This window comes from Hemicordylus capensis, chromosome 2 (genome assembly GCF_027244095.1).
Source record: "Hemicordylus capensis ecotype Gifberg chromosome 2, rHemCap1.1.pri, whole genome shotgun sequence".
In the NCBI taxonomy this organism is placed as follows: Eukaryota; Metazoa; Chordata; class Lepidosauria; order Squamata; family Cordylidae; genus Hemicordylus; species Hemicordylus capensis.
This window is the reverse complement of record NC_069658.1, coordinates 238,809,875-238,835,830: the sequence shown is the minus strand read 5'-3', so window position 1 is coordinate 238,835,830 and position 25,956 is coordinate 238,809,875. Positions and strand designations below refer to the sequence as shown.

At 50.3% G+C, this 25,956-nt stretch overlaps 1 protein-coding gene across 1 annotated transcript in view; it reads right to left on the bottom strand.

Annotated features, from left to right (window-relative positions):
* Nucleotides 1-2,911: 2,911 nt before the first annotated feature.
* Nucleotides 2,912-25,956, bottom strand: part of LOC128344061 (H-2 class I histocompatibility antigen, Q9 alpha chain-like) — a 69,985-nt gene continuing 46,940 nt past the window's right edge. Inside the window, exons 3-8 of the mRNA XM_053293495.1 lie at nucleotides 18,347-18,622; nucleotides 15,956-16,240; nucleotides 15,165-15,251; nucleotides 13,961-13,996; nucleotides 5,196-5,228; nucleotides 2,912-4,620 (exon numbers count right to left, since the gene is read on the bottom strand). Of these exons, the coding sequence (XP_053149470.1) occupies nucleotides 4,616-4,620; nucleotides 5,196-5,228; nucleotides 13,961-13,996; nucleotides 15,165-15,251; nucleotides 15,956-16,240; nucleotides 18,347-18,622 (722 nt within the window). The 3' untranslated portion in view covers nucleotides 2,912-4,615. The remainder of the gene's footprint in view (nucleotides 4,621-5,195; nucleotides 5,229-13,960; nucleotides 13,997-15,164; nucleotides 15,252-15,955; nucleotides 16,241-18,346; nucleotides 18,623-25,956) is intronic.

The window sequence follows — 25,956 nt, the reverse complement described above, 5'->3', positions numbered from 1 at the left end:
CCTGGGTAAAAAGACAAGTCTTTAGACACTTTTAAAAAGCCACGAGAGATGGGGAGACTCTTATTCCCACGGGAAGTGCGTTCCAAAGTCTCGGGGCGACAATAGAGAAGCCCTATCTCTGGGAGGCCACCAGATGACATGAAGGTAGCCACAGACAGGCCTCCCCTGATGTACGCAGTGGACGATGGGGATCATGCAGAAGAAGATGCTCTCTTAAGTATCGTGGACCTAAGCTTTTTAGGACTGTATAGGTTATAACCAGCACTTTGTATTTTGCCCGGAAACTTATTGGCAGCCAGTGCAATTCCTGTAATATAGGAGTAATATGGTCTCTTTGAGATGACCCGGAGACCAAACTGGCTGCCGCATTTTGTATTATTTCAGCAAATCTGATCATGGCTCATCCATCGCCTGTCCTTTGCCTTCTCGCCATGCTGATCTTAAGAATGGGAGCCTGATGGCTGAAGAACAATAACAAGGATAATATAAAATGTGTGGCTTATCTTTTAAAAAGGGTTTAAGTGTCACATGTATATATTTGTTTTATATATATATATATATATATATATATATATATATATATATATATATATATATTCCTCTTTTAGTTTAAAAGCCCACAAAGATTTTTTAAAGATCAGCAGAACTGCTCTGAAGATTGAGGAGTGTCTTGGCGATATGACTGGTGCTAGCCAAGCAGTACCATCTACAGCTGGCTTTTCCCCATTTCAGCTGGACCACTCTGAAAAGCTGAAGAGCAGATTTCTTCAAAGTTCACCACTGGAGGAAGAAAGGCATATGTCAGCTGAATGTAGTGCAGGTGTCTCTGCCACCCTTAAAATGTCACCTATGGTCTCTCTCCAGGTGAAACATTCATCCCCTATTACACAGGACACTTGATTGACATCCTGGGCAGCAAATATGACTCAGAAGTCTTCTCCAGTGCCATTGTTCTCATGTGCCTGGTGTCGCTTGGCAGGTGAGCTGCTCCCTACTCCCCAGATGTTCTCAGAAGCGTAACCCTGGAGTTCTCTGTGGGACACTCTCCTCTTGTGAATTGAGGAGTTCATGTTACACTAAGAATTAAAGGGTGGAATTAGAGTAAAAGAGGAGGTTAGGGCTGAAGGTATAATTTTGACAAAGCAATGGATTAGATTCAAGAAGAGAGAGGTTCTTGGACTCCAGCTGGGAATCACCCCATCTATAGTCATTTCCTCATATCTCTTATTGGGAAGTGATTCAAGATACTCTTTTGATGTGACTGTCCTACTTCCTGCCCTTTTTCCTACCCAATTTTGCTCTCAGGCACAGATCAGGAGTAGATCAGGGAGAAGGGAGGTGCAGAATGTTTTGCATTTGGAACATTCCAACTTGAAACGTGGTGTTTTGCGTGTTTTGAGCTTGAAACAGAATGCCCTTCGAATAAAGGGCCGGTTTCAAACTTGAAAGAGAACAACCCAATTTCGACCTGAACATTTCAACATTCCGATCAGGCTGTTTCCTCCTCTCTAATTGGTTTTCTGGCACTGGTACTATATTGGGCAGCAGCAATATAGGAAGGTGCTGAAAGGCATAATCTCATACTGAGTGGGAGATGGCAATGGTAAACCCCTCCTGTATTCTACCAAAGAAAACCACAGGGCTCTGTGGGTGCCAGGAGTCGAAATCGACTTGACGGCACACTTTACCTTTACTTTTATTGTCTAACATGCAAAAGGATAAGTCATATATAATAGATGCCATTTCCTCAGTTTGTTGGTGAGATCATGCAGATTGATGATGCTTGGCCCTCTGCATTCTGGTTTAATGCTAAGTTCTTGATGGGTGAGCCCACTATACATTGAGAAGTGGCTCCAGGATTTATTTAAGCTCTTATAATAATAAAAGTTTAGTATTTTAGGGAAGAAACATGTGGAAGTGGTCCACAGATATATGCTTTGGAGAAATGATGAAAACCATTCTGGGCTAGAAGGGTAAGTTTGTGCCCTTTTACTTATGCTATAGGGAGTAATGTATCATAGCAAAATAGGGGTGTAAGTAATTTTAACAGGATTGGGCTAAAATAGCCCAATCCTGTTAAAATTACTTACACCCCTATTTTGCTATGATACATTACTCCCTATAGCATAAGTTATAGAAGTGGAAGTTGTGGTGTTCTCTTGTAAATGTTATATGGGAAAAGTCACAGAGGAGGACCATTGGCTGAAATGTGTCTGACTTGCACCAGGAATCCAAATAATTAAGGAGAGAGTCCAGACATCTCTGAATCCTTATAATACTGAGGACAGTAATGAGAGTAATTTGTTTACTAGCTGTTGGAACCTTTTATACCATTGACTTTTAGGATATGTTTTATGCACTAACAAGTTTTTATAAAATCTTATGTATTAAAAAGCTTTTGTTGAAAAATTTCAAGTATTGATGTGGATAAAGTGTTATTGTTTTCTATCATAATTTTAATATACATATTATATTTCAAAAATTCACCAAAAACCAGAGAATTGACCAGTTCGCCACAGAGGCTCCTGCCATCCTGCCCCACATGTATGCCAAGTTTCAAAGCCCAACTGGCGGTTTTTAGTGAATTTTTTTCAGTTTGCTCATTGACATCTATGGGGGAAAATCTCATTTTAGTCTGATTTCTGACCAGAAATCCAACTCTGGCCCGATATCTGACATGCTCGGGTTGCACAGAATCTGATTCCAAAACTTTCAGAACCAGATCAGTTTGGATTTGGATCAGATTTGACCTTTTCAAAAGGTACACAGGCCTAATGCTTGGTTTCAAAGGTCTTGGAGGACCAAGGTGAATTCTGGGTGCTGAGTCTGGAAGTCCTCAAGACTCTCAGGAACATAATAGTATCAGGAACCCCCATGCAAAGAGGGCAAGAAACACCAAAAACCACAGGCATGGGGATAATCCACCAGTCATTTATTGTCAAACAGAGATTCCAGGAAAATTACAACTATCATGTTCAGTCCAAAATGTAGATATATACATTAGCTAGACCAGAAAGAGTCCTCCTGTGGCACCTGGAAGATGCTCAGGTTCATTTCAGGGTGATCCTTCCAACACAAAAGGCTATTCATCAAACTCATTTAATGGACAGAGGAGATATTGGCGGGAAATCTGTTTTTAAAAGAATGCAAGCAGAAAGGCACACTCAGTCATTGTCAACTGAAGTCAACGAGACTAGCTAGGCAGAATGAACACAGGAAACTTCTTGGTGGGTCTCTTCCCGAGGATCATACAAGGATCTACATATGCTGGAGACCTGCAGCCAAAACTCTGACAAGTCCATCCTGCCTTCTGTATGGGATCTCCACCCCTCTCCAGGCTACAGCCTGCCTCTTTCTCTTCTCCTCTCCACCATCGTAGATAATGGTTGAGCTAGATGGACCTATTGTCTGACTCAGTATATGGCAGCAGCTTCCTTTGTTCCACCCTCTCCTTCCTTCCTTCCAGTCCTTGCAAATCTGCGAACGGCCCTCTCTGCCTGATGGCTCAAGCACGGGGCTTGCAGCCAAGAGGCACAGACAGGGCTGAGGTCCAGATCCTGGTAATGGCTTGTCCTTGGCAAGCCCGAGAGCTCTGAGAACCAGCCTGCAAAGCTGGAGTCTTTCAAGCCATTGATGGGGGTGGTGGGAGATGGGACTCTGGAGAGGGCTGTTCCAACAACCCTCAGCCTCCCACTAGGAGGCTTCAATACTCTCTGGCTCCACTGCTCCTTAACACAGCAAAGGAGGATGTAAAACAAGCCTCACCTCTGGCATAACTTCAGAAGTCATGGGGCACGAAACAGAGAGGAAGCCCCTGAGATGCTAAATGGGCCCTTCTCCACTTTAATTGGGTGCATTGGCAGCAGTGCTCTGGAGAGGGAGGGGGTTGCCTTTGCTCATCTGCTGTGGAATTGGGGCCTGGTTCTTGAGCAATAGAGACATGAAAACTCCCACACCCCCTGCTCCAGTGGGTGGTTCTTTTGAGATGACTGGTAAGGCTCCAAATCTGACTCTGACTCAATCCTAAGAGTCTATCCATGTTCCTGCAGTCACCCTAAGTTCAGGCTGTCTTCTCTTTCAGGTTCAGAGCATAATCTTCTCTACCTGCTAAGCATTCCTCCTTCCTGCCTCCTTTCCCCTGTCCCTAAACTTCATGTACAATGTACCTGAAACTATCCCAAGATGCTTATTTGCTTTTAATTTAGTTTGGAAGGCAAAAGAATGACATGATTTGGAAGGGGGTGGGGTGGGGGGGACCACAGCAGGAAACAAGCTATAGGTTAAGATCAAAATGGCATACTTAATTGAGCACAAATCATACATGAACTATCTTAATTTTTTTAACACCCTATAAAAGTTTTAAGTTGCAAATAGTTGGCACACTTCTGATCAAGACAGACACATTTCCAAATCAGCTGAAAGTTTAGCCCAAACTCCTCTGAAAGACATTCTCGGAATTCAACATCGCTCTGCTGGCTGGAGGTGGGATGCTGGAGCTGGGCCAGATGCAGAATTGGGTGGGGGGTCCGGGACTGGCAGGAGCTCTTAGCCAACGTCATTCACAGCAAGCCTTCAGTGGGTTCTTTCTGCTCCCTCCTCACACACCAGCAGGAGATCAAGCTGCAGAAACCCCAAACCAGAGAAAATTAGAAGCCAACATCACGAAGCTGTTGATGGGGGGTGGGGGCTTCAGAAGCCCAGAGCTGGAGGGGACACAAAGGTCTTCTAATCCAAATTCTGTACTGAGACACCAGGCCCCGATGTATCAGAGCAGAGTTCAGGTGCAACCTTTAGAGGTGCCTGCACAGCAAATGCCTCCAGTGGATGGCTCAAGTCAGCAAGCCAAGTTGTATGCTTAACAAGGAAGCAGAAAACCCACACAGGGAGACTCAGCAGTTTGACCTGGAGGGGAAATGACTTTATGAGGGTCCTCTCTGGCTCTCCTTTGCATCCTGAGCAGAACCCCCATCCCTGAAGGTAATGGAGGAGGGCAACTCTGCATGAGCACAGGTGAGAGAAAAGATGGGCAGACTGAATGGGAGGCAGCTCTCAACCAGTGTGTGCCCCAATCCTGAAGAACCTTGAGGTTTGGCCCACAGAAAAGTAGCAGCCCTTTGGGCACCTTCCCCACAGAGACCATGGCAACAGCCTTCCCTGTCTGGAGATGGATGCCCACCCTATTAGAGACCCCTTACCTGTGGCAGAGCTGTTGGATCCCTTGTCACTTGCTGCAAAGGGGAGAAAAGAGAAGGAGTCAGTGTTGCCTGCACTGCAGGGTGGGAGCTCCAGTCTCCCCAACTTCTTTCCTCTTTATTCTTTATTCCCCATCTTCCTTCTATCCATTCAGATCTGATTATGTCATAAGCCACTGCAAAGCCACTGCAGATGGTGTCCCTTGGAGACTGCTGTTCTTCAAAATCTGAACTCAGCATCATCGGGAGAGGGCATAACCTCCCTAAATGCCTGCCTGGAGGCAATGGTAATGGGCTGGATAAGGGATAACAAACTGAGACTGAATCCAGATAAGACGGAGGTACTCATTGTGTGGGGTCGGAACTCGAGAGACTATTTTGATCTGCCTGTTCTGGATGGGGTCGCACTTCCCCAGAGGAACAGGTACGCAGTCTAGGGGTGCTTCTGGATCCAAGTCTCTCCTTGGTGTCCCAGGTTGAGACAGTGGACAGAAGTGGCTTCTATCAGCTCCGGCTGATACGCCAGCTGCGTCCGTTTCTTGAGATAGATGACCTCAAAACAGTGATACATCTGCTGGTAACCTCCAGACTGGATTACTGCAATGCGCTCTATGTGGGGCTGCCCTTGTACGTAGTCCGGAAACTACAGTTGGTCCAGAATGCGGCAGCCAGGCTCATCTCTGGGTCATCTAGGAGAGACCATATTACTCCTGTACTGAAGGAGCTACACTGGCTGCCGATATGTTTCTGGGCAAAATACAAGGTGGTTGTCATCCTATATAATAAAAGGCTAAGTGAGTGGCCGTGGCTTTGGAACGTTGGGGATCTGCGTCCCTGCCTCCCTGGGCTGTTCTGGGCCTGCGCGAAGCGCAGGCCCAGAAGAGCCCAAGGGACACAGGACCTCAGACACCAGTGTCCCACAGCCATGGGCGGCCATTAGCCGGTGTGTGGTGGCGGGGGAAAGTGGCCGAGGCGGCGGCGGAGCCGCCGCCTCAGCCATGAGCTGCGGCACGGCGAGAGGAGGCCAAGGCAACCAGAAGCAGCCGCCCTGAAAAAGGCGAGGGCAATGGCGGCGGGGGAAGACCGAGACGGGGGACAGGGAAGCTGGGCGAGGTGGCGGCGAAGCCGCCAACGAGGCCCCCGCCCGCTCACAGCCGTCGCCGCCGCCTGCTCACCCGCCCTCCCAGCTGCCCAAAATGAAGCTGGGCGAGGTGGCGGCAAAGCCGCCAACGAGGCTCCCGCCCGCTCACAGCTGCCGCCGCCTGCTCACCCGCCCTCCCAGCTGCCCAAAATCACCTTCCCCGCTCCCCCCAAAAAAAGATTAAGGGCCAAAATGGCCCATGAGAAGGTCGCCGCCCCCGCCTATCGCCCTCCCAGCTGTTGAAGACCACCTTACCCGCTCCAGCCCGAGGGAAAAGAGAGGAGCTCACGACCAGAGCTCCTCTCTGTGCTAAGTCACTGCTCAAACTGCCGCTATGGACGCAAAGGACGCCTATTGCGTCCATTGCGACAGTATGGGCAGCAGCTTAACACAGAGAATAGCTCTGTTCCCGAGTTCCTCTCTTCTCCTTCGGGCTGGAGCGGGTAAGGTGGGCTCCGGCAGCTGGGTGCGCGGGAGGGCGATAGGCAGGGGCGGCAACCTTCTCATGGGCCATTTTGGCCGTTATTCATCCACCCCCCCAAAAAAAAAGTAAAAGCAAAATAAGGAAGAACAAAAACAGAGAACAACAACAAAACAAAAAAACAAAAAGAGAGAGGGGACAAGGGGGGGGGGAAGAGACAGAAAGAGAGAGAGAGAGACAGAAAAGACGGGATAGAAAGCTAGCGCCCGTTATCATAACGGGCTTAAAAATACTAGTAACCTATAAAGCCCTAAACAGCTTGGGCCCTGGGTATTTAAGAGAACGTCTTCTTCATCATGAACCCCACTGCCCATTTAGATCATCAGGAGAGGTCCATCTGCATTGCTCGTCTGGTGGCTACTCAGGGACGGGCCTTCTCCGTTGCTTCCCCGAGGTTTGGAATGCGCTCCCTAGTGAAATAAGAGCCTCCCCAGCTCTGACATCCTTTAAAAAGTCCTTAAAGATGCATTTCTTCACCCAGGCTTTTAACTGATATTGTTTTGATTGTTTTGAATGTTATTTTTAGAATACTGTTTTAAAATTTTAAAATTGTGTTTTATTCTTGCTTTTAAATTTTTGTTTTGTTTTGGTTTTGTTTTTAATTCATGTTTTACTTTTTTAATCTTGTTGTAAACCGTCCAGAGACGTAAGTTTTGGGCGGTGTAAAAATATGATAGATAGATAGATAGATAGATAGATAGATAGATAGATAGATAGATAGATAGATAAATCCATCATGCACTACAGCTAAGGAGCAGCCTGGAAGATCTCTAACTTGTCCAACCCCACAGAGGCAGAGAAGAGCCCCTAGAGTGGTTCCTCCAAATGCACTGTGGGCGTTGTTTGGAGAAGGGCTGGAATTCAAGGGTTTCCTTTTCAGTTCTCCTTTTTCATGCCATGACCACCTTCCCTTCCCAGTCAGCCCACCGTTCACCTCAACTGGCACATGTGGGTGGCCCAGAGATTCCCAGGAAGCAGCCTCTGAGCCCTGCCTCAGGTCTGGGGCTCTTGCAGGTCAGGCTTTGCCATCTCCACCCTGGGGTCCAGAGGCGTATCTAGGGAAAATAGCGCCTAGGGCAAACACTGAAATTGCGCCCCCTGTCCAAGCATCTGACACCCATCTTTCAGATAACTTTACCATAATATCAGCACAAAAATACAAGTCAAGCTTGTTAATCTTTTAATATTTCAAAAACTATTTAGCAGTGGATGTGGCCAGACCAAAAAATGCTGGAAAACTACAAATTTCAGTATGTGGGGGCTCATGAAATACCCAAATACTATGTGGAGATGTACCTGGAAAACTAAACAGAAGTGCCTGTCTAATTCTCCACTATGCATTGTAGCATCACCATTACATAAGTTTTAAAAATCAATTATCCTATATAATAAAAGGCTAAGTGAGTGGCCGTGGCTTTGGAACGTTGGGGATCTGCGTCCCTGCCTCCCTGGGCTGTTCTGGGCCTGCGCGAAGCACAGGCCCAGAAGAGCCCAAGGGACACAAGACCTCAGACACCAGTGTCCCACAGCCACGGGCGGCCATTAGCCGGTGTGTGGCGGCGGGGGAAAGTGGCCGAGGCGGCAGCAGAGCCGCCGCCTCAGCCATGAGCTGCGGCACGGCGAGAGGAGGCCGAGGCAACCAGAAGCAGCCGCCCTGAAAAAGGCGAGGGCAATGGCGGCGGGGGAAGACCGAGACGGGGGACAGGGAAGCTGGGCGAGGTGGCGGCGAAGCTGCCAACGAGGCCCCCGCCCGCTCACAGCCGTCGCCGCCGCCTGCTCACCCGCCCTCCCAGCTGCCCAAAATGAAGCTGGGCGAGGTGGCAGCGAAGCCGCCAAGGAGGCTCCCGCCCGCTCACAGCCGCCGCCGCCGCCTGCTCACCCGCCCTCCCAGCTGCCCAAAATCACCTTCCCCGCTCCCCCCCAAAAAAGATTAAGGGCCAAAATGGCCCATGAGAAGGTCGCCGCCCCCGCCTATCGCCCTCCCAGCTGTTGAAGACCACCTTACCCGCTCCAGCCCGAGGGAAAAGAGAGGAGCTCACGAGCAGAGCTCCTCTCTGTGCTAAGTCACTGCTCAAACTGCCGCTATGGACGCAAAGGACGCCTATTGCGTCCATTGCGACAGTATAGGCAGCAGCTTAACACAGAGAATAGCTCTGTTTCCGAGTTCCTCTCTTCTCCTTCGGGCTGGAGCGGGTAAGGTGGGCTCCGGCCACTGGGTGCGCGGGAGGGCGATAGGCGGGGGCGGCCACCTTCTCATGGGCCATTTTGGCCGTTATTCATCCACCCCACCCCCCCAAAAAAGTAAAAGCAAAATAAGGAAGAACAAAAACAGAGAACAACAACAAAACAAAAAACAAAAAGAGAGAGGGGAGGGGGGGGAGAGACAGAAAGAGAGAGAGAGAGACAGAAAAGACGGGATAGAAAGCTAGCGCCCGTTATTATAACGGGCTTAAAAATACTAGTTATTATTATTACCCATAGCCCCTTTGGGGGGCTTCCTAAAGGCTGGGTTTTTTTTTGCAAAGATTCCCCCTCACCCCGCTGGCCTCTAGGGCCTCGCAGGGACCATTTGAGCATGTGCAGTGGCCGTTTTTAAAAATAATCTTTTCTTTTTTTTAAAAGGCCACTGAAAACAAAATGGACACCGCACATGCTCAAATGGCCTCTGCAAAGCCTGGCATGACACAGAGCCTCACAGAGGCCATTTGAGCATCACAGTGGCCATTTTGTTTTTGGCAGCCATTTTTAAAAAAAGAATTAATTTTACAAGATGGCGCCCCCCTTCAAGTGGCGCCCGGGGCACGTGCCCTGCCTGCCCTACCCCTAGATACGCCCCTGCTGGGGTCCAAGTGGTATCCCTCTTGTGATCTGCAGCATTTCTCCTTTGCCACAACATCCAGCCATGAAAAGCCTTCCCCATCTCAGTTGGTTCTTAGATGACTGACTGGCTTATCCAGTTGCTGTGTTTTATATATAACGCTGCCAGTATATTGTGTCTGGAACTTCCAATAATTTGCAAAAAGACAAAAACTGGCTGCTGCTGCTTGCCCTCATGCTCTCCTTGCTCCCCATTGGATGAATGGTTGTGATGTCACGGAATGTTTGCAAAGATTTGAATTTGTCAGAAGTGCAAGATGCAAATGCACTGCTTCTGGGGGCAAACTGAACATCAGTTTGGCTGGCGGAAAACACTCAGGGAGGGACAAGAGAGGATTATTTGCCATGCAAGCAGGGAGGGAAGTTGAGTAGGCCACATACGGACACCTGAACAGCATGGTATGTGATGACCTCATGCACTGCAATCCAAGATGGCGGCCACACAGAAAGTGGGCAGATTAGTTCTTCCCTGTACTGCTCCTTTCTAAGGAAAACAGCTGCTGGCAAGGCCTGATCAGGCTCTGCCAGGGAAAATAGCAGTCACTGAGAAGGAGGGAGATCTAAATGGGGGAAAGCCAATTTAGCTGCTGCTTTTCATTGGCGGGTGGGGAACAGACATTGGCCAAGCCACACCTTTAAAAGTGTGTGTAGTTATTTGGTCCTGGGAAGCAGGGAGTTGGGGAAAGGGACTAGTGGAGGGAGGCTGCTCAGGGTACTTTTCTGGGACTTTTTTGGGGACTCTGCCAGGGAGGGAGGGAGGGTCTCTCTGCAGGCAGCAATCAAGCTGACAGGGAGGAGGAGGAGGAGGAGCTGGAAGGGCTGCAGAAGAAGCTGGAGAGGAGAGGAGGGTGAAGAAACTCCTGCCTTTGTGACCCTTGATATTTTCTCCCTCCATTTGGCCAAGCAAGCAAGAAGCCGGGAGTGGGGGTGGGAGGGCTGAACAGAGGTGCACTGAGGTGATTTGGGAGCCTGGAGCTAAAGGCCTTTAGAGGCATCATCCCCCTGCGCGCGCGCGCGCACACACACACACACACACACACACACACACACACACAGTGACACACGCAGTATTAACACGAGGGTTCTTGAGGGCCCAAACAGCAACGGAACTCACAAGAGTGTAAGAATATAAAACAGGGATATTTATGCAACTATGCACTAGCAGAAACATTTCAACACACAGCTTAACATATTCCTTTCCCACATATTTCTTTCCCTGCTCCCCTCACAGTCTTTAGAGCACCCAGCACAGTTCACCATCGCACTCAGCCGCCTGGCACAGTGTGGGCCCAGGGTGTGGCGAACACACACCACCCAGGACAGACTAAAGAGGATTGTGGGGCCCTGGAGCTGAATATCTGGCTGGCAGCAGTGACAAGAAATCCATCCAATGGGAAGTGGGGGAGGTGGAGAGCAGCACCTCCTCCAAGGGTTGCCTTGATTGGTTCTCCTTTTTGCCCCAGGAAACAGCCGATTCGCTCTCTGCTATTTGGCTCCTGATTGTGCTCAGAGCTCTTTGCCCGGTGAATCTGAATTCGACTGGAGAGAGCAGATCTGAGCAATTGTAGGTCAAGAAATGGCAGACTGGTCTCTGGGGTCACTTGGGGAGACCGCCTGATGTCTGCTCTGGGTTCCCTCAGCTGACTCTATGGCTGCAATGGAGACATCAAGGACTCCACTGGGAGGGAGAGCAGGTCTTGGGGTAACGAGCATGATTTTGCTAAGCTGGGGCTGCTTTGGTTTGCATTTGGATGGGTGACTATATGTGAGTGCTGCAAGGCATTCCCCTTAGGGGAAGCAACCCTAATGCAGTGTTCAGTGCATCTGCAGGCTTGTCTGAGGAAGGTCCCAGGTTCTACCGCTGGCCCCTCTAGCAGGGCTGGGAGAGATTCCTGCATAAAACCTCCTTGGAGAGATGCTGTCAGTCAGCATAGGCAGTCCTGAGCTAGAAGGACCGTCTCCCTTGGCAGAAGGCAGCTTCCTGTATCTCTGAGGTCAGTGCATGGTGAATAACCAGAGGAGGTTCCAGCTCTGCAGGATTAGCAAACTGCCCCTGACCTCTTGCAACAGAATTCCTAAAACGACTGCATCTGTCTAAGTGGGGTGTGTGGCCATGGGGTGTGGCTGTTGGGGTGGGCATGGCCATGGGGGCCACGCAGTGTGTGGAGAGCGCCTGGATGTCTCAATTTGGAACTACCCACTAATTGGGGAGATCTGGGTGGGGGAGACATGGAGTGGAAGCGGGGGGGGGGAGGTAAAAGAAGGCTCCTCCAAAGCATCAGCAGGAAGGGGGCAGGGGGCAGAGGCCAGCGGATGGGTGGGTGGGTGTGGAGCAGCAAGACCCAAAAGGGGAAGGTCTTTGAAATCCACACCCAGAGCTGAACTCCTAGGAAGCTGCCTTAGACCAAGCCGAGCTCAGCATTATCTACACTGACTGGCAGCGAATGGCTCTCCAGGGTTTCAGGCAGGGCTCCTTCCCAGCCCTACCTGGAGATGCCACAGATTGAGCCTGGGGCCTTCTGTGTGCAAAGCAGATGCTCTACCCCTGAACCACAGCCCCATCCCCTCAGAGGGGTATCTTAGAGCAGGCAGTGAGCTCACATGGAGTCACCCCTCCAAATGCAAACCTGGTCAGACCCTGCTTAGCAAAGGGGCCATTCACACTCCCTACCACAAGACTGGCTCTTCTCCCCCGGAGGAGGAGTGGTGCTCATGGGCTGCGAGCCTCTGCTCACTCAGGACACCCCCTGCCTAGAGGGCTCTCTTCCCCCACTTTCCTCTCTGCTCTTTCCTAACTGCTGCTGCTGCATTAGAGGCCACCCTTCCGCTCTCTGTCTCTGTGCCATTTATAGCCGTTTCCAGACATGGGAATATCCCCTTAGAACACGGAAGCTCTTTGCCTGCTGCTCCCTGGCTAGATCACAGGGCTCCCTTTTGCACAAGGCAGCAGCTTTACCACTGATGGGCTTGCAATGCTGTTTCCTTCCTCCAGGTGCTGTTATGCAGCGCCACCTGCTGGCGATTTGCTGGAAATCCTTGATGAAAATCATGTCTTTTGAGACCACTTTAAAGCTAGTTCAATTTTCATCATGCATGAAGGAAATAAATAGTATGAACAGCCTGCTGGAAAACACTATCGCGTTGTGCAAAAGAGAGATATGTACATAGTACTGAGGAGAGGTAAACATCAACAGCTTCCATTTTAAAATGGAGCATTTCTGTATCTAGAAATACTCTATAACAATGTTTCTGAACCTTGGTTCCTCAGATGTTGTGGGACTACGACTCCCATCATCCCCAGACATTACCTTTGTGGCTGAAAATGATGGGAGTTGTAGTCCCACATCATCTGGGGGCCCAAGGTTAAGAAATCCTGCTCTATATTTGGAACAGGATGAGGCTCCTTATGACCCCCAGACACACTGAGCAGCCTGGCCATTTATGTTTATGTCATAGAGCTGGCTTACTCAAACCCCTTAATCTGGGGCAGGGGAGTTTTGTGGCTGTCAGCAGCAGCTCCTCTGTGGCCTTCAGGGCCCTCTGAAGTACTCTGGATCCTCACACACTTCTCAGCTGCTCTCTTTATTCATTCTTATTCTCCTTCCCTGCTTTGCAGAAGAGCCTCCCAAGGGACTAAACAAACTTCAAAGCATCATAAATCACAGAAATAAAATAGATATTTCAAAAATAACACATCAGCAGTAACACAGAACCAAAGAGAAGGGAACCCTCTCTCTCCACCAGCCAAGGTCAAGGGAGCTGCCTTCCAATGGCGAGAAGGGAAGAGGCAGCTCAAACTTCCTGGGGGAGGGAATTCCAGAGCCTGGGGGCAGCTACAGAAACGGCCCCGCCCCAAATACTCAGTGGGCCTTGGCATGCAAATTAGGCCCTCCCCAGCAAACCCCAACAGGCAGACAGAAGCCTATGGGAGCAGGTGATCCTGAAGACACCCTGGACCCAAACCATATAGGGCTTTGAAGGTGAGAAGCTGCACCCAGAACTGAACCCAGCAAGAAATGGGGAGCAAAGTGGGAGTCATCGGCCCCACGGAAGTGGGGCCCAACATTAACTTGGCACTGGGCAGCAGCATTCTGCACCTGTCACATTTATGAAACAGAAATGCTGGCTGATATCCAAGCCAAATTACTCTTGAATAGTCCTACTGAAATTGTCATATAGTATAACTCCTCTCTATAGTGCTATGGAGTAATTTATGATGTTGGACACTGCTTTTCCATTCAGTCTTGCAAAGAAGAAGGAGACACTCACCTGGTGCTGCTTTGTAGTCTCTCTTTTGTCGTTTCTCTACAGAGACAGAATCAGAAAGTCAGAGCTGAACGTAACACAGAGATCATCCAATCCCACCCTTTGCAGAGAGGCAGGGCTCAGATCCTAAATCCCCCCCGGGGAGGAGCAAGGTTGGAGAGGGCTCCGGGACAGAAATCAAAGAAGGGCCCTTGGGTCCCACTCCCGGGGTCCCTGCCTCCTCCTTCCTCCTCCCTCTCCCCAGTATATTTGCTGCAAAAGAACATGAACCGACATGCAGTGGAATTTCTGGATTGGAGCCTTGTATACAACAATTCCCTGATACAGCTTACAGCTAATCTAAACACTAGTGTGTAAAGGGTTATCCAGTAAAGGCAGCCCCATTCCTAATTAATGTTTTATGTAGGGGAGAGTGAAGGAAACCAAGAAAAAACATTACTATGGTTTTACCCTGTTCTTAAGAAAGGACAGGATTCAAAAAGGGTCCCTAATCTTCTTTAACCGAAGATCTTTTTAGCTGTGTCTCAGTTTCCGGATGGAAGGGGGAGCTGGAGGAGTGTCAGGCAGCATCCTCTCCCTTCTGCTATTTTCTGTGACTGGTTGGCCGATGCTCAGCAATATTTCCTTTGCTTTTGAGCCTCTCAGGCTGAGGGAGAGGTGGGTTCAACCTGAGCACTGGTCAGCCAGTCAGGAGGAAGGAGGGATGCTGCCTGACACTCCTGCCTGTTTCCTCCTGGGAAGGAACGTTCTTATTTGAAGCCTTTAATCAGGAGACAGCAGCATGTCAATTGATCAGGGAGGTGGGAGATGGAGAGCAAAAGCAAGCTAGTCTGTGCTTAATCTCCAGGGGGAACGATCCTAGACATTTCCGCAACAATTGTTACTGGCAAAGTTCAGATGGCTTTCCTAGTCTCATCCCCAAGCCTGCTCTGCTCCAATGTAACTCAGTTGCCTCTGGGCCTTCATTCTGAGACACTGGAGGAGAACTCAGAGCAGCATCTGAAGAACTGGGCTGGGTAGGGGGAGGCAGCTGTGGGAGCACAGAAGTGAAGTGCCCTCCTCACTTGCCTATGCATGGAAATGATTGGAGGATATTGCACCATCTGCATGGTATATTACCCAGAATGAAAAGGCAGTTCTCTGCCCCAAGGAGCTCACAATCTAAGCACACACATGACCCAGTAAATGCACTCAAGAGGTTACTTACTGATGTAGAGGACGATGCCAGTCACCAACAGAACAGCAGCTGCCACTGCCAAGATGGCCCCCACAATGACTCCCACAGGCAGAGAGGCTGAAAGGGGACAAACACACACTGACTGACTCAGAGGGCAGCAGTTCTCCCCGGCCCCAGCAGAGACCCTTTAACTGGAGAGACGCCAAGCACTGCACTTAGGAGCCACTCCCCATGCAGATCCCTGGGCTACGGCCCCCACCCCCTGGACTGCCCTGGATAGAGCAGGAGTCCCTCTCCAGGGAGGCCCCCCAGAGCCCAGCCTCCAAGTCCTTCAGGGAGGCTTGCAAAGCCTCGTCATTGAGAAAGGCCTGGACTTGCCTCATCTCCATTTTATCCCCCATTCAAGCCATCCTGCATAGCCAGAATACCTGCAGGTTTCTTCCTCTGGCTTCCAAGGGCCACTCAGCCCCACCCCCTTGGTACTGGTGGCCACATCCCTCCTCCAGCCTTGACCGGCTTCTTTGCACCCCAAGATACACTCGGGGGCCTTCTGGGAGCTGCCTATGTAGCCTCTGATGCCGCTGAAGCTGTTTGCCTGGGGTAGAAACCATGGGCTGCCTGGCAGAGAAGGATCTCCAGCCCATCCCTGCCAGCCTTGCATGTCACCTCACTGTGATGCGGCTGAAGCGGTTTCTTCTGGGATTCCCCTCCTTCCTCCATGGTAAAAAAAAATCACTCCCCATAACCTACCAAGGACCCCCTACCCCCGTCTCTGGCAAACCAGCCAGGCCCCCCCTGACCCTCCCTCCTCGGTGTCTCACCAGAGTCCTCCCAGACGAAGTCCCCAGGCTTCTCCAGGCTGTCGTGCCTTATGCGGCACCGGTAGCGGTCTCTGTCCTTGGGGTCCATCTTAATGCTGAGCCAGGTGTGGTAGGTCCCATCCGAGTTGGGGCTGACACTCTCACGGAGCGTGTCCTCAGTCCAGACTTCCCCGTCCTTCGTCCAGTCGATGTCGATCTCCTTGGGGTAGAAGCCGTGGGCCTGGCAAATGTGGGTCTCCATGCCGTCACTGCCTGCCTTGCGTGTCACCTTCACTGCTGGGGGCTCTGTGGAAATGACACCATTAGTCTGTGTGGAGGTACTAGCAGCTTTCTATAGGCTGGTGGGACGGATGCTACAGTGCAGCAGTTCCAGGTGGGGCATAGAACCCCTGGGGGTACTTTTAAGGGGGACTCAGAGGAGCACTCCCCACCTCCCAAGCTCACCGACCAGAGAAGAGAGTGCAGCTCCATGGCCTCCTGAGCAGAGGATTGGGCTACTACAGTGAGAAGAGTCACATCCAGAGGAAGTGATTTTTGAGATGTGCTGTTGAAATTAGTGAGACAAACTCATTTCTCTTATTTTCAGCGGGAGGACTCGTGCGTCACTTAGTCTGGATATAAGCCAGGGACGGTCTCATGACTGCAATAAGTATGTCTTTGTGTACTCACAGATCAAGAATCTCTATGGGGCACCTGTGCTGACTGTTTCAGACAGAAGGGGTACACTAGTTTAAAAAGGCTTATACTCCTGCCGTAGTACAAGCGGAGAAAAGGACCCCTCATTCTGGTATCATTTTCTACCTCCACACCCATGGATTGGGTAGCCTACAACTGCAGCATCCCCAAGAGATGAAACCCTCCAGAGAAGGGGCCTCCACAGCATCCTTCCACATCTGGTTATGCTGGAAAATGCTCAAAAGGAGGAAACTAGCACGATTCTCTGAACTGCCCAGCAAACTCCTTCAGGACTTTGGGGTGAATATCTTCAGCCCCCTTCATGGCTGAGTTAGTTCAGATTCCTCCAAAATGAAAGGCCGTAAACCAATCAGAATACTGACAGACCTTGGAGCAGAGGGAGGGATACAGGAAGAGCAGTTCTTTGGTGCCCTAGAAGGATGGAGAGACCCCCCTTGTCCTTCCTTAATCTGTACTTTGGCCACGTCCACATGTCTGGTGGGCTAACATTATCCACCATTTGCATGTGTTCCCAGTCACTGAATACAAAAACCCAGAAATGAGTTGCAGATACAGGTTAATTTGGCACTTGATTGGGAATTCAGCCGATCTGAATCCTGGCTAATGATCCCAGTCAAGTGCCATTTTTAAGCAGGATCCGCAGCACTTTCCCAGGTTTTTCCTATCAGTGATCACTAGTGTGTGTGACTGGCAGAGCTCAGGCTATGCTGGATAAGATTAGTCCAACAGTCATGTGAGCATGGCCTTTGTTTTTATTTAAATGAAGCTTAATATTCATTTTAGTTTATAATGTTTAATTGTTTTTAAAGAGGGGACATTGTCAAGGATTTTTATACTTCCTACAGGATACACACTTTTTTAGGAAAGGAAAAGATGGAACTTTCACAGGAGCAATCGCTTCAAGGTACTCTGTTTTTAAAAAACCTGCTTCTTGCCGGATGCATCACTACTACTACAAAAATTCTCAAAGTGTTTTACATAGAAAAACCACTAATAAATAAAGATCCTTCATGCCCTGGCCCCAAAGGGCTCCCAATCTAAAAAAGAACCGTAAGGTAGAGACCAGCAACAGCCCCTGGAAGAATAATGCTGCGCTGCTGGGACTGGATAGGGACACAGTTGCTCTTCTCCCCGTTCAATACCACTTTTAAAAAGGCCTCTTTGCTCAGGGAGCAGCCTTAAACCGGAAGCCTAAGTGTCCCACCTAAGAGGGTGGAAACCCTGTTCAGCCTGAAGGCTGAATGCAGAGCAGAGAGCTGCACATGCGCCCCCCCCAGTCCCCCCCCCCCCCACAAACAGACTGATCACGTGACTCTGCTGGCTTGGTTTCTGGGTGACTAGAGTGGACTGTACTACTTGAGGCTACAAGCGGGGGGGGCAGGGGAAGGGACGGAGTATGCTTTCCACTGTGTGGTTTAAAAAAATAAATAAATCAAAAACATTTCCCTGAAGGAGAGAATGAGAGGGCGGTCTAGGGCCGGCTGTGTGTCCCTCCCTGCAGGGCTAGTTTTCTCCTTCCAGGAAACGGTTTGATTTTGTGTGATTTCCAGAATGGGATTTCCCCTCAGCTCTGGCCGTAGCTGGTACCGCCTGCTCTGCCCCCCCCCCCCAGTCAGTCTAGGAGGAAAAGAGCGCAGGTGGTGGTGGGGGGAGAGCAGCACCACGGGGGGGGAGGGGGAGCTGCCCCCCCCTCACCTCTCCTCAGCAGCGTCTCCTTCCCGTAGTCCAGGTACTTCCGCAGCCACTCAATGCAGATCTCCTCCAGGTACGCCTTCTGCCCCTGGGCAATGGCTGGCTCAGCCTCCCACTTCCTCTTGGTCACTTGGGCTCCCAGGTCGGCTGCCGTCCAGGTGAGGGTCTCCTTGTCCAAGCTGAGGAAGTCCCTCCCGTCGTAGCCATACTGCAGATACCCTCCTCTGGGCCCGTCTTCGCCCACCTCGCAGCCGTACATCCACTGCAAGCTGTGAAGCCCTGAAAGCAAGAGACACAGAAGGGGGGGGGTGAGTCCGGGTGAGGCGGCCAGGCTGAAGGGCGGGGGGGGCGCTCCCCCTCGGGGGCCTCGTCCCGGCTGAAGGGGGCGTTGGGTTGGGCTGCGACGCTGGGTGTGGCCCGCCCAGGCATGTCCGGCGGGGCTGGTTGTGCCCGAGGCCAGCGAGGCTCCAGGCCGCCCCCAGTCCAGGGCCCAGAAAAGGCGTGGGGGGGGAGGGGAGCAGCTGGGGACCCGACAGGAGACGAGGAGGGAGGGACTGCGACCTCCTGCTTCATCCAAAGGGCGGCGGAGGCAGCGCTTTCCCTCCCCCCCCCCCGCCAGGGAAGTCTCAGCCTCTGCAGCCCCCTCCCCCCAAAAACTATCAAAGGTGGGGAAAGAAGAAGAAGAAGAAGGGGGGGCTTGCAGTGGGAAGAGGCCCCCCCACCCCGCCCACTTCCCCCCCTATTCCAGGCAGGTGGTGATGTCAGACTTTATCAGGGGGCCACTCCTCAAGCGCCCCCTCCCTGCCCTCCTGCCCATCCAGGGTTCCTGACGGAGAAGCAGGTTCTCCATCGCCAGTAGTTGTGAGTCAGTGTCGACTCGGCAGCCTTGAGAGACGCTCCTGCCTGAGAACTGCTGGGAGGAGGAGCAGCGCCTGTTCCTAGATCGGAATGAATGGTGGTGTGTCACTTTGGGGGCTCTAGAAAAAGGAAATGAGGACGAGGGAGGGAGAGATGTCCAGAGCTCAGTGCAGCTGGCTGGCGTCTGGAGCCTCCCCTCCGAAGAGAGCCCCCCCTTTCCCCTTTGACTCTCCCCACCTCCTCTTGTCCCAGAGAGGGTGTCCCCCACTGACCCTACTGGCCCAGCCCCTCTGGGGGATTCAGGGTTAGGGCAGGTCAAGTAAATAAAACACGACGTAAAGAATATTTCGTTTTGAATAAAGCTTGTGAACAGGAATCTCAGTTTTCCTCTTTCTTTAATTCATGATTTTATCAGCAGAGATAAAGCCAACTAATGCTCGGTGCAGAGGGAGGCAGAGCAACCCTTGGTGGACTCTCCTGCCCTTTGGAGGGGGTGTCTGTGGGAGGGAGGGAGTTTCAGAAAACACAAAGCCTCCCTTGGGCTGCTTTGGGACACCTCTTCCCCTCCGCCCCCATCCTTGAGCCTTTTCTCCTAAGAGAGTCGTGCAAAGACTCTAGTGAGGACTGGGACATTCTGGTTGACAATGTGTAGACAATTCCTCAGAGGCAGCCCCAGGGGCGAACGCCAAGGTAAATAGGTTGCACAGGATGCGGTGCAGCCTCTGCCTTAATTACTGTCACAACAGCCCTGCAAGGGAGGCCACAGTGGTTGCCATCCTACAGGTGAGGAACTGAAGCAACTGCAATCAGAGCAGGCATTTGAACTCCACCAACCAGGTCTCTCCAGTCACCTGTGCTCAGTGAGTGAAGGATGCACAGATATTAACAGATACAGAACACACACACACATGTACAGTTGCTTAGAGATAAAGTCGTTGGTGCTGAATTCTATTTATGTTGAAAATAAACACCCATATAAAGCCCAGGTGCTAGTGTTCAAAAGACCTTCCCCTTGATGCCTTTCCAAGGCTTTGCTCTCAGCAAGGCCCAGCGACTCCTCTCAGGGGGCTCCTTCCAGTGGACAACCCCAGAAAGTCTGGTTCTTTTTGTCAGACCTGCCCACCCTCCACAGTGGGAGTGGGCAGGAGGCGGATTGTGCTGCCCCCTGGTGGACTGTGGGCTGCACTGCGAGAGGCAGCTGCCACTTCTGCTTCTCTCTCCCTTTCTCCCCCCAAGAGCCTCAGGCTGCCCTTGGTCCCCCCCCCCATTCTTCCTTGACAAGCATTCCCATCCTTGCAAGCACTGGGGGCAGTGAGAGTGAAGGCCCAGCTGCGAGCAAATGGCCCAATGCAGAATCTGGCAAGCAGGACATTCCCCAAATGTTCCTCATGTAGCAGTTTGCTGCGCTGAGTTGGCTTTGTGGGAAAGGTGTTGTGTGGCTCTGGGGCTGAGCGGTGGCTCCTGTCTGGACCCTTCCTTAAAGTATCTGCAAGGCTGGCCTGAGGTGCCTTCCTCGGCTGGACTCCCTGGAGCTGGCTGGATGACCAGAGGCACCTTGGGCAGGGGGAAAGAGGACCAGATCCTGCTGGGGTGCTGGATGCCTCTCCCTGTGCTGCACCCAGCCTGCCCACCTGCCACGCCTGTTTCCACCGCAGCAGCATTAATCACATTAATGGGAGGTGTGTGTGTGAGTGTGAGAGGGGGACGAACCCACCTGTTCTAGGTCTGCATGGCCCTTGGCTGTGATGCTGTGTGTTCAGGTGAGCCCTGGTTGCAACTCATTCCTCTTCCTGTTAAAACTGCATATGTGGGGTGGGGAAGAGACTGCAACTCCTGGTCCCACCTTCTGACCCTGATGTGCCTGTTGGACCAACCCCGCTCTCCCCGCCGCTGGGTTCAGTGCATCCTCTGGCCACTCACTCACTGGCAGACAAGCCTCTGGCACTCATGGACACCCCCAGTCACCAAGCTGCCACCTTGTAGCACGGACTGCTGCCCCCACTTGCTTAGGAAGGTCCAATGTGCACCTGAGGGGGCCTTGGCCGGTGGGGGCAGCCCTACTCTCTCCCCATTCTGTTTACCGAATCTGGGGAGTGTTTCTTCAGGCCAGGACTGCCACATGCATGAGAACTAATCACAGTGTATGTCTGAGGGTCCTCCTGCATGTTGGGTGAGCTTGGGTTTCTGCTTCTAATCCTTTGCCAGCATCTTAGAAAAAGGCAGACTGTAGTTCTACATTCACGAAGCTCATGCTTATGCATGTTTTTCTTGGAAGGAAGTCCCACTGTATTCAAAGGGGCTTACTCCCAGGCAAGTGTGCATAGGATCTTAGCCTGAATTTCTTTCACGTAGCCAGTGATATTTCTTCTGAGCGGACTTTGAAAGAAGAGATGAGAGGGACCGACAGGCTCTCCTGCTTCTCTCTCAGCCAGCCGTGGGGCTCTCCAGCTCTAAGAGGGGACCAGCAGAGCTGCATAAGCCTGGACTACATCTAAGGGTGCTCTGAGGCTTGCCTGGTTCTTTGCCATCAACACTGAACCTTTTTACCAGTGGGAGTGGGGGGGGGAACATGAGGACAGTTTATTATTAATAATCATCAAATGAACCAAGAGTGACACCCAAATCCTGGGGAGTATCTTCCAACGCTGTCTTCCCAAGGCTTTTGTCCATCCCCCCTGATGCCAGAAGCCACTCTGGACTCTCCAGCGGCCCACCGGTGGAGGTCTTCCACCCCCAGCAATGAGAACAGTGGGGGCTGCTCTCCTGTTTGCTGGGTACCATACTCCAGGGAGGGGGGCTAGTTTTCCCCTATGGAGGAGCAGTTGGAGGAGCAGCAGCAGCAGCAAGATCTGTTAGGGGTTTTTCTGCAGTTTGATTACATTGGCTTTTGATTAATGTTTATTTTGACTACTGAGCTGCCTTGGATGGTCTCAGAGTGAGAAGGTCGGATAAAAAAGCCACTCCAAATAAAGGGAAAAAAAGCTTAGATGCTGATCATGTTATATTATCCTTGACTAAACCAGTTACTTCAATATGTGAGTATCTTATTAACACTGACTCCTTTCTAGTAAAACATCAGGCTATATAATTAAACTGAGCTGTGTGGCAAAATGCTGAGGACGAAACTAAAAGGAGGATTAAAGAACACTATTGCCTGGAAAGAGAAATGCATTCAACACTGAAGTACAGTATTTTATATCAGCTACATTTGATTAGCATTATGCTGAACTTGAGTTTCTCTCTTGAGAAAAAACCTGGAGGCTCTCAAGACATGGTTTTTTGTAAGTCTCTTAAGCTTGGGGCAAACGGCAGCAGTTAAAGGATCTTCTGTTCAGGTTTCTCTCCATAGAAAATGTCCCAATATCAATCTCTCAACAACAAAATTATATATTTATGACTAGGAAAGTCCTGGGAACACTGTAGGGAAAGCCTGTTGGAAAACTTCCTTTCACTTGCCTTGCATGCGATCCCAGCAAGCCACTGGGAAGAAGAGCTGCATTAGTCAATACTGTTAACGAAACCAAACCTCCTCCTTGTCTCTGTTTTGCAGGGCGGCCCAAGGTGTGGCAGTGCTTGAGGCAAGGGGCAAAATGCTGACTTGCCCCACAACCTTGGTGGGGCCAGCCCCTCTTCATAACCAACCCTTGCAAGCTCTGAAAGTGGCCCTGGGAACAGGGAGGAGGGAAGGGTCCCAGCACAGCCTCCTTTCTCCTAGCGCTGCTTGCAAGCTTTGCAAAGAGTGTGAGGAGAGACGCTGCCTGCAGGGCTTGCAAGGGTCAGATCAGTCCCCAACAGCAATTTATATATTGCTTTTCAACAAAAGTTTCCAAAGCGGTTTACATAGAGAAACAATAAATAAATAAATAAATAAATAAGCTGGCTCCCTGTCCTCTAAGGGCTCACAATCTATATTATTATAGATTGTGTACTATTTATTTTTCCACGTAAACCACTTTGAGAACTTGGGTTGAAGAGCAGTATATAAATATCTGTAGTAGTAGTAGTAGTAAAAAGAAACATAAGATAGACACCAGCAACAGTCATTGGAGGTACTGTGCTGGGGGTGGATAGGGCCAGTAATGCTCCTCCTGCTCAATAAGGAGAATCAGCACGTTAAAAAGGTGCCTCTTTGGAGGCAGCTAGTCATCAGTTTTTCCAGTTAGCTGGGGAGCCAATTGGGCAAAGAGCTGGTACTGCCCTTCTGGGGCCCTGTCATCCGCTGCCCGAAGTGACTGCCTCCTCTTGCCTCATGAAAGGGCCGCCCCTGCAGTCTGGGCTGCATTCCAGAGAGAGGGAGGAGTCTTTGATGGCCACCTATTGGGTGGCTCCCCTGTTGTCCCCGGGGAATCTGAGGAACTCTCTCCATCAGTGGTTCCCAACCAGGGGGGGGGGAGCATCCAGATGTTGCAGAACCAGAACTCGCATCATCCTCCGCTACAATTTATTGCAGCTTTTATGCGGGGGTGGTGTGGTGGTATTTTCCTTCCTTGATTTCTTATGGGAACTTTCCTGCTGAAACGAAGACACAGCTTTGAATCACATTTGCTCTTTTGAGATCTAATTTTCAATGGTGGGTGCTTGATGGTATGGTCAAATTAAGAATATCATGCATAAAAACAGAACCTGCGAAGGTTTCAGGACTTCCAACTAAGAAGCTTTGTGTGTGGGGGGGGAAAGATTTGCTGCTTTGGAAACTCGTTAGCTTCTGAGAGGAAGGGCTTTTCAACATGCTGGTTTATCTGGCATCTTTTCAAACTCCTGCCTTTCTTAAGGATGGACTCTCTTGCAGGCTTCAGACACTTGCCTGGCCTTCTGAAGGAACCTTTTGTCCCTCCTGGGTGCTTTCCAGACTGCAAACTCTACAGTGCTTGGAAGTGCTTCAGCTTGACAGGATCATACTCAAAATGTACATAAACCCTAAAGGGGAAATACAGCTCTTTTTTTGCCACACATATGCAATGTTGTGACACTGAAATGCAAAGATAAAACCCGAAAAAAGGCATCAGATATGTGAACAGCACCTTGCTGTCAGCACAGGCAAGCGGTTTCAAGTCACAGGCAGTACGGAAGCACCCTTAGCAGAGAAGCTGGAGCGTGTAACCTGGAAAGCACCCTGGTGAGTTTTGGCATTCCAGATAGGCAGAGAGCACTGACCTTCCTTGCACTTCCCTTTGGTAGCCCCGACTGCTGTCCAGTGCTTCCTTTCCCATCTCTTTTCATGTCCATTTTAAAGTGATCATGAAAAAAAGGTGGGAAAAGAAGTTCTGATCAGCAGTTGGTGTTGAGTTGCAGAAATAGCACAAGGAGGAGGTGCTCCCCGACTGACTGACGGGCCAGAACACACAAGGAGGGACGATGGTTTCTTCAGAACCCCACAGATGTGACTGGAGCCTGGGAGGGAGCCCAGCCTTAACTAAGAAGGGAGCTTGAAAATATCTGGAATAAAGCTCAAAGATTCCAGGCAGGGGAAAAATGCTAAAGGGCTTTGGGTTTTTTTGGCAAAGATATATTATAATTATCTAAAATATGTATGTACTGTTTCTCAATGAGGAAAGTGATCAAAGCCGTTTACACTGCAAAAGCTAGAGGAAAATGGCGGCCTGACCCCAAAGGGCTCACTATTAAAACAAAAGCCTCAAAGGAGACACCAGCAAGGAACAACCACTGGAGGGACTCTCTGCGGATACAACTTGCTCTCTCTCTGCGAAACAGAAGAAAGCAACCACTTTGAAGGGAGTAGATACCGGCTGTTTTTAAAGTTTAAATTATTCCTGTGGTACATATTCCAAGGGTGTGTGGAAGGAAAAAGGTGGCAGAAATCTCCCTGACCAGAGAAAGGTGCTGGAAGATCCTGCTTCATCCCCATTTACCTATTTTAAAATAATCACTATAAAATGTATTTTTGGTATTTTTCTTGGCATGAAGAGTACAGAATGTACAACAGTGCAGGTGGGAGATATCCTGGGGGGGGTGGATATCCTAAAGCTGGTCTAATTTATACATGTAATAAAACAGCCAAAATAAATATAAACAAATCCCCATTTTGTACAATGGTTATTTGTGAAATTAATTATATTCTTCCTGGAAATCTTTGAATTTCTTGTCAAGTTCTCCATAGCCAGCAAGTGGGAGAGTGTTCTGGGCCCTTCTCTATCAGCACGGCAGAAGTTGCAGGTGGAAAAGTACTGAAAAGGCCCAGCCTCCCAGGCGTGTGAGGAGGACGGGAGACCCAGAAAAGGCAGAGCGCTTGGAAAGGGCCTGGTCCCCCTTATGAATTATGGGCATCCTTTGCAGGAGTCAATGTGAACTGAACTGATAATTATTTTGGGATCTGTTGTGTAACCTAGATGTCCTCATGTGCTAATATGAAAATAAAAAGATCTCAAACTTTAAAGTGACTCATAAGTGCCCCAACACTCCTCAGGCATCTCTTGGCCTTTGCATTCATTGTTCAGGCTACCAGAAGGTGGGGGCGCAGTGGGGCTTCTGGGGGCTTCCTGAACAGGCAGGTGGACATTCAACATGCTGCACATCCCCCACTTTTCTCTCTCGGAAGGAAAGGCCAGAGTGACACATAAATGCAGAGAAAAGGGATATTTCAAATGCAGCCCTCCTCCCCCACAAAGTGGGGTGTTGATGAATCTAACCCCCCTTTCCCCTCAGATGCTCCTGTGGGCAGTCCTGCTGGCAGGGTGTGGGGATGTGGGAGGGGTCCTCGGGGTCTCTGCTTGCAAGCTCACCTAAGCAGAAGCTTC